Here is an 8,794-nt window from a genome sequence, read left to right on the forward strand (position 1 = left end):
ACTTTAAAACTTCAAAACGAGGCTGACTTTCTACTTCCTCAACAATAAAACGACGCCGCCATTTTGGATTTTCCAAGAAGACCATGTGCGCGCAGGTGAAAGTAAAGCGGTGATTTGCATATGTGACGGAAGGAAACATCTAACCATAAATAGGTAAGATAATAAAGCAAACAATGGGTACTGTTTGAAGACTGTTTCACTGATTTAGAGCCTTGGGCAGAGTTCGTAACCAAGGTGGGTGCTGATGCACATTTAACCAAAACAAAATAGAAACGTTCTTTAGATAAATCTGTGTATGCGATTTTGGTGCACACGTGTGTGTGTTTTGGACATGGCAGTTCCTATTTATAGCTAAAGATGAAATTTTATTTATTTGTTTATATAACTACTTAGGCCTAGGCCTACTGACCCGTGTCACAAATCACGTTTAAAATATTGATTAAAGGTTGACTAGGCCTCCTTCAACAATACGATTACATTGCTACAGTAGTGGAGGTTAGTTTCGGATTAGACGGAAACTCTTATCAATAGTTACTTCACGTGTCTAATTAAATTCCTAATCAGGGATTGAGGGGAGTAATCTATCCATGACATTGATTTGGTGATCATAGATCTCTGAATTTTGGAATCCTCCAGTTGACTTTTAAGTTCATGTAATTTCTTTTGATAGACTCCAATTAAATTTGCAGTTTTATTTTGATTTTGATAGTTACCGCTATTTCTTCGAATGTACGTATACTGAAGGGATCTGTCTTAAGTTTCAGGTGCAGGCTTAGGTTTCCCTCAGGCCATAGTTTTTAGGGACAGATAGGTGAACAAGATGGCCGACAGGCCACCATCTTGGATTTTGATACTGTAGTCTTATGGTCTAGTACTAGCATAGTGCTAGTAATGATTATTATACCTTTGCTTCCTTTTCACTATAGAAAGAGTAGAGAATAGAAATGCTATTCAAATCCAAATATAATCCAGTCGTTTAAAACCGCTATTTACCGGGTAAATAGTCATTCGAACTATTTACCTGAAAATGAGCTATTTACCTGCATTCAAATTTTCGCGGACTTTTGATTAATCATGAATTTGATTGGATAACGCATTGGGAGTACTTCATTCGGAACCTCTCTGACTGTATCTCACTTTCAACGAAAAAACACAAAGCGCTTAGGTGATCTAGATTTGACGCTGCAGACGACAACTTGTTTACAACATGGTCTCCAGATTCATCAACCTAGACGAGGAATCTCTCGAACAATTGTTGACTGATAGAGACAGTGGAAGTACACTGCAAGTTGTTAAAACAGCAGTTAATATTTCAAAGGACTTCATACGAGAAAAATCACTGGGCACTATCGATGATATGGAATGTGGAACAAGTGAAATATCAACGGGGTATATGTTATAGCATTTTTCTCAACAGTGTAATAAAACACTTATTGAATGGGTTTATTCAGGAAATATCACTTTTATTGTCCCCCTTGACACAACTATTTCCCTCGGCTTCGCCTCGGGAAAAAGTTTATGTCTCGGGGGACAATAAAAGTGCTATTTCCCTCATACCCATTCAATAACTGTATTTTACTATAGTATAATGGTCCAGTACTAGTACAACGCAGTGCTTATGCGCTCTTCAATTCGTTTAGATGCTTAAAATTTGAAATGATATGAGTGACAACCACATACAAGGGAATGATTTTAACAAGTTGGCTTTGATTTTTTTTTGTGTATGTTATACTGATCATCTACTTTGGTTAATCATGCTGTTGTAAAATTCCGATGAGGAAACTCCATTACAGATATTTTACTTGATTAATTGATCAGACACTGCGAACCAACGATACTCGACGAACTTGATTAATTGGAACACCACTAGAATAGTGCTAGTATTATGACTATATATTGGACTATGGTGTTATTGTTCAGCAAGGTTCACCCTTGACCTTAGGCACAATGAAAGAGAAAATCTCCCTCACCTTGTTTCAATGAGATTTTTCAGATATATGGAAGGTATTTTTTTCTGGCTCTGTTTTTTTTTTTTTTTTAAGAGATCTTCTGTGTTAATGTTAATTGTTATGCGAACTTATTAAAGATCGATTATGACAGGCGTGTCATAGTTTTATTTCAATAAAATAAATAACAAGGTATATCTTGAAAACTATTTACATTGTGTGATTAAAAGTTATGTGCAAATTGTTTGTTATTGTCTGCAAGTTGTATCTGCATGTGTTGTTCATGAAAGAAAGTTTAGCTGGCCATGGTTTCCTGCTGAATTTGTGGTCTTATCATGATCAACCCACAGTCATGCATCTGTGTTTTGTACCACATGTGATCTCTATCTAAGCTGCTGTTATCTTTAAAAATATTTTTAATTAGCTCAGGTGAAGTGTAATTACAATATTATTATGTAGCTAGTGCTAGTATTATGGTCCAGTACCAGTATAGTGCTAGTAATGATTATATATTGGACTATGGTGATATGGTCCAGTACCAGTATAGTGCTAGTAATGATTATATATTGGACTCTAGTATTATGGTCCAGTACCAGTATAGTGCTAGTAATGATTATATATTGGACTCTAGTGTTATGGTCCAGTACCAGTATAGTGCTAGTAATGATTATATATTGGACTATGGTGTTATGGTCCAGTACCAGTATAGTGCTAGTAATGATTATATATTGGACTCTAGTGTTATGGTCCAGTACCAGTATAGTGCTAGTAATGATTATATATAAGTCATATATAATTAGTCATAATTAGAATAAAAAACCAATATATACCACACCATATACACATATTTTGTGTTCACTGCAATAGTGTGCATATATATGCATACCGGTATCTTTGCCATAGATATAAAGGTCATCTGGAAATCCCAGTCTATTTTCATATTGGGGATTTCCCTTAGAAATTTTCAGTAGTGTCCCGTAATAGAATTAACACAATGGAATTAACTTGTTTTCTTTAGCGATACTATGTTTATGTAGCAGCACACATTTTGATGGATTTAGAAATTGGACAAAATCCAGAAATTTGAACTGTTTAACTGTAAGTTCAGCGAGTTAAAATGAGTCATTAATATATGATTGCATATTCAATTCAAAGTGATACATATTTGTTGCACATTGACTTGTAAAGTTGAACTTCATTTTACATATGTAATATATTCATCTATTCATTTCCAGTTCTGTCGTGTTCTGGTTGATTAAAGTCTGGAATTGAATTAATTATGATAAAGCTGTACTGCTGATAAGTCTTTATATCTAGTTGTTGCTCTATATATATATATATAATATTACTTATAGTCTTTGAAGGTTTGGAGAATATAATTTATTATAGTGATACATAGCAACTCCAAACTTTTAAATTTTAATGATATAAAGTAAGTAGCTACTTAAATCCAGATTCTTGTCACACAAATTTTCTATCCTTGACATACTAAAGATGTGAAGATAGCTACACTATTTCATAATTAGTGTAGAGCAGTTTTCACAGCTACCTAAATTGATAATTTGTGTTTGCAAAATAAGTTTGCATTGATTACGTTCATGAGGATAAATAATTGAAAATATGGCGTTCTTTCCATAAAAGTCAGCTGGTAGATATTTAATCATGGCGATATAAAGATTAATAAAATATTGTGGAAAGTAAATCACAGGTGAAAGGACTGTAAACATTTCACTTAACAGCTGAAAAAGGTAGTGATTTGTCATTTGTAGCTAACTTACTAGCTCTTAAATATATCTTTGAGCTCTATGTGTCCAGGAAGCATAAAAGACTGAAATTAACTTAGTTAAAGTGAGATATGATTTTAATTTCAGTCAGTGTGCAGACCTTGATCAACACAACTTTGCCTGATGATATAAATAGCACCAGAACCATGACCGATTCTGACAGTGACGGGTATCCCTGACTTAGTGGACTCGTCTGACGAGGATTCCAAACCCAAAGTACCAGAAAAGAAAATCAGTAAGTAGAGCAGTACTGATAATATAGAAATCTATTTTAATGGAAAGTTTTATTTGCAAATTTAAATAAAATATATATATATATATAAGTTTGTGGTAGTTTTCTCTTAGACGTAGGTTTTAAAATGAGGTTTTATATGTGAGTGAAAAATAATTAAATATCAGATAATTTGTTTATGTCATTAGGGTAATATTGTTTATATTGATTTGTAAACATTATATATATATCTCCGAATAGACATATATAGCAACTTTTGTAAAGAAGAGAAAAAATGAATTAGCATGTACCGTAAGTAATAAGAAATGAAAATGATGATTTGCCCACTAAGTAGAATTGAACCAGAAATGAAAATTTTGATTTGTCCACTAATTAGAACTGAACCAGAAATGAAAATGATGATTTGCCCACTAATTAGAACTGAACCAGAAATGAAAATGATGATTTGCCCACTAATTAGAACTGAACCAGAAATGAAAATTTTGATTTGTCCACTAATTAGAACTGAACCAGAAATGAAAATTTTGATTTGTCCACTAATTAGAACTGAACCAGAAATGAAAATGATGATTTGCCCACTAATTAGAACTGAACCAGAAATGAAAATGTTGATTTGCCCACTAATTAGAACTGAACTCTTTGTCATCCCCCAGGTGATTATGCTGATATCTGGCTGAAGAAAAGTCCTAAATTCCTGGAGAAACAGGACAGCCATGTACGAGTATTTGCAATGGGGCCCTTCCTCTTTGCAGTCAATAACATTGTCCCTGCAGCCTGGATGGAGCTTGTCAGAAACTCCGGGCTCCTGAAGTACAAGAAAAGGTGGGATGCCAGGCACTAGTCACAGAATTTTGTATCATTAGGCTAAATTACTTCAAATTATATATTTGTAACATTAACGTCTAACTCATCTTTTAATCATTAAGAAAAGGATAACTCGGAGAAAATACAACTATTGAACAAAACACATTGACCATGTGATGTTGTTTACCAGTAAAATAGACTTAGAACACTTATGATTGTATATTATATAAATTGTTAAATATTTGTCAATTACTGGTTTTACACTTAATTTTTGTCTGAGCAGGGAGGTGGAGCTGTCAAGCCTAGACTGGGAGGAATGGGCAGTAACAGATTTGGTAGAGGCTGTAACATTGTTTATGATCAGGAAACTGGTGGGTGGTACCAAGATATAGAATAATGTAAAATATAATAGCAGTTATTACATGTCTGAATTATACCAAATGCCTTTTTGAAACAAATCCCTTGTGGAAATGTTTAACATGTAGCCATATTTCATTCATGAAACAATTTAAATGTAAAATGGTTTTCATAAATAGACACACAAATTAACCCTCTCAGGTAATAATGTATAGCCAATGTATGTTTGTATTTCAGAGGAAGAGAACTTTGCTGATACAAGTCCTTGAGTGTATCAGTGACATTGATAAACAGAAATCGGAGGCTCTCACTTACAATATCTGTTTCACAAGTGTAGAAAAGTATGACCTCGTCATCAAACTCTGGTAAGTTGATATATACAAAGAGGCTGTGATTTTAGGGAAATTTGACATACTACCATACATTAGAGTGATTTATGTAACAAAAACAACAAAAAAACTGACTGATTTAGGCCAAAAAAAATTAAATTAATTGTTAGTTTCCCAGGCCACTTTTTTAAAAAGTCAGTGCGGGTGGTACTATTTTTTTTATTTCTCTGAAAAAAAATGCGGCAGATAACATTTTTTTTTTTTTCTCACTTGAAGGATATGAAAATCAATGAAAACACGTGTAGAAAATGTAAATTCTTACTCAGTCTTTAAGAACAGCTTTTAAATATCTCAATTGTCACTATATCCAAAGAAAACCAGTTGAAAATACATAATCCTGGGAGGAAACATTCCGTTTTGAGCAAATGCTGACATCGGCAGCCATTTTTTACCGGAAATGAAAGGTGCATACTAAAATTGGAGCCAATTTCCGGGTGCGTTTTCGAATGGAAATTTCGGGCGAGTTCGAATGGAAATTTGGGGTGCGTTCGATGCGGCGGTCTCGATTTTAATTTTTAGTTATGGGGAATAAAAAACGTTGGTGCGGGGGGGTAAGTGTCGATGCGGCGGGGCCTGAGAAACTAAGAATTAATTTTGTTTGGCCTTACTTCAAACAAAATGTTAACACTCTTAGACATGTTTAATATTTGTAGTCGATAATACAATTGCTTCAATTTGTTTTAGGGATCGAGCCATGAAAGTACCACCAAGTAAAATGCGAGAAATGGAAGCGAAATGTGCTGTCCTGTACATCGCCAAGTTATGTTAGTAGAACTGCTATCTTTCATCCTCTTTTAAGATATTGCAGTGTATCCTAGTATAAAAGTTCTGTATAGTGGCCATATTTTGTATTTTGCTTCTAGTATTTAAAGTTATTTTAGTGTAGAAATTTCTGGTCTGTATTGTGGTCAGGAAATGTCCACAATTTTATTAAGCCTGATGAAATGATGTTTTGAATTTTGAAAATTTCTGCTGTTTCTCTTTAACCTGGCATGAAAAGAAATTAGTTGTAAGACTCGCGAGAAATGTTACCTGGATTGGTGGGAAATAGATCAATTAAATGTTGGTTTGAAACAATTTATTATTTGAAATTAAAAATGGTCTTTGAGTAATACAATATTGAGTTAAATAACAAGGTTCAATTAAACTATGTTTTGAATAATGAATATTATTTCATATTTTTGTTAATTTCAGATGAAATGCTGGTAATGTCCTTGGCTAAAGAAGCAAAAGACTTTTCAGAAGAAGTCAGAAAAAATGTTCGCTCTAAGGTCTGTATTTCATTTATTGCATGTTTGAAAAATGAAAAACAAAAGAAAACATTCATTATAGCATGCCTCTGTATAATAGATGATGTAATTCTGTATATAGGGTAAAGGTACTTACTGTTGTGTTTATAATTATTCAAATTGTGTTGGTTACAGGACGGCACTGACCCCATGAAGTTTAAGGACGCTGGCAATGAACAGTACCAGCACGGCAAGTTTGAAACAGCTATTGATTACTACACCAAGGCAGCCAAATCAGAGTAAGTCGAGCTGGTGGTCCATGTCTAAGGGGGATAAACGAAATTCTGATGTCAAATATTGTAAACTAGGGCACAGAGTATTCATGAGTTAGATATCAGTACTAACAAAATATGTTGAATTAAAACAGGGTCTTAGGTACACGACCAAGTATCAACTGTATTTGAAATAAAATAATTAGTACCATGTTTACATAAAGATAACTTAAAGTCGTTGCAACTTCATTAAACATAGTTCATTAGATGTAGTATCGTAAAGAAACCCTGTAGTTTATAAGTTGTTAGAATTTTGTTTATCGGTCTAATGAATCTTTACTTTTAAGACAGCAAAGCTGGAACAAGTCAGTTGTATGTGGAATGGCTCAGTGAAAGTTGTGTATGTTTTTGGATTTTGAATTTCAGCCCTTTCAACCACATCTTCTTTGGGAATAGAGCTCAGACGTATAATAGACTTAAGAAGTTCAGGTAAGGCTCTTATCTACAAATAAGGAGGCATTTATAGGTAAATGAGAGCTGATGTTGTTGAAGGTAGAACTACAAAATCAATAAGATACTAGGCATTGAACTGTGGATATTAACAACAATGCTACCTACTGTAGAGTATAGACATTGATGGAAAACTAAATCGCTTCAAATAATTCATAAGGAATATCAAAATCTCTAAATTCAGTAAAAAAAAATTCGCCAAAATGAAATATACATATGCATCCACTTTTTGAATGGTATACATATGCATCCACTTTTTGAATGGTGTTTTGCAAAATTTAGGTAATTGAAAAATCAAAGTAATGATTGTTCATAAGAAAATGGTGAAATGTATGATAATTATGCTTACAGGGAAGCATTGGCTGACGGCAGGAGAGCAGTCGTCCTGAAACCAGACTGGCCAAAGGTAACATTATTATTATGTTAAGATGAGTTTCTGATCTAGTCACAGTGTCCGAAAATCTTAGCTTTTAGAGGTATATATGCAATGTAAAAGATGATTATTTTAGCCAAAATAAAAAGTGTTTGATTAAAATATTTCATATTTGTTAAATTGGAAAACTGTCCATAAAGATTTAGCAATTTTATTTTTATACCAGTTTACTTGTACAAATGTTTTGTTTTGGTGCAGGGTCACTATAGATATGCCCAGGCATTTAACCAGTTGGGGAAACTTGAGCAGGCTATAAAAGCCAACAAAAAAGGTCTGGAAATCTGTAAAAATAACAAACTCGCCTCCGAAAGTAACATTCGCGACCTTGAGCTGCAGGGAAAGGATTTCAAACACGAAAAGGAGAAGAGAGATACAGATGAAACGCTGAGAAAAGTTTTAGAGGAAAGTCATTTTGATAGTGAAAACAGGTCTGATTTAAAACCCTGTGTTTAAATGGAATTCCCCAATTCTCAGGTGTGCAATTCTCAAATGGAGGAAAAATAATCAAATGTAAGTGGTGGAACATTTTCAGATCTTGGGATGAATTAGTTTATGGTTGAATTACCGATTTTCGACTTTCTTTAGATAATTAACAAAAACACGAGAGTATTTGCTCGGTATATTGAGAATATGTACACGATATGAAAAAAAAATGTTACAGAAACACATTTTCATAAAAAAATCCCCGTGTTTGAATGTGTTGGCTTACAAACAGACAAAACAAGAAACAAAAGTGTGTTCTTTATGATTTTTTGTTGGTTTTCGAGTTTACGGTAGTGTTTTAATAGCAACGGGCATTTGTGTAATTTGTATTTAGTTAGTCACATGGTAACGGAGA

The 8,794-nt window shown here is 33.6% G+C and overlaps 1 protein-coding gene across 2 annotated transcripts; it reads left to right on the forward strand.

Moving 5' to 3' along the window:
* The first annotated feature begins 5 nt into the window (after positions 1 to 5).
* Positions 6 to 8,589, forward strand: LOC138317624 (E3 ubiquitin-protein ligase TTC3-like). Of its 2 annotated transcripts, none has more exons than XM_069259417.1 (11): positions 6 to 153; positions 3,818 to 3,965; positions 4,616 to 4,784; positions 5,050 to 5,137; positions 5,361 to 5,488; positions 6,197 to 6,276; positions 6,707 to 6,783; positions 6,937 to 7,040; positions 7,440 to 7,502; positions 7,875 to 7,929; positions 8,155 to 8,589. In XM_069259417.1, exons 3-11 carry the CDS (start codon positions 4,693 to 4,695, stop codon positions 8,407 to 8,409), a joined length of 942 nt encoding a protein of 313 aa, XP_069115518.1. In that variant the 5' UTR covers positions 6 to 153; positions 3,818 to 3,965; positions 4,616 to 4,692; the 3' UTR covers positions 8,410 to 8,589. The 2 variants fall into 2 exon arrangements, with proteins under 2 accessions (XP_069115518.1, XP_069115519.1); XM_069259418.1 differs by lacking the exon at positions 6 to 153 and adding an exon at positions 2,906 to 3,044.
* The last annotated feature ends 205 nt before the right edge of the window (positions 8,590 to 8,794 follow it).

Source organism: Argopecten irradians, chromosome 3, assembly GCF_041381155.1.
Source record: "Argopecten irradians isolate NY chromosome 3, Ai_NY, whole genome shotgun sequence".
Taxonomy (NCBI): domain Eukaryota; kingdom Metazoa; phylum Mollusca; class Bivalvia; order Pectinida; family Pectinidae; genus Argopecten; species Argopecten irradians.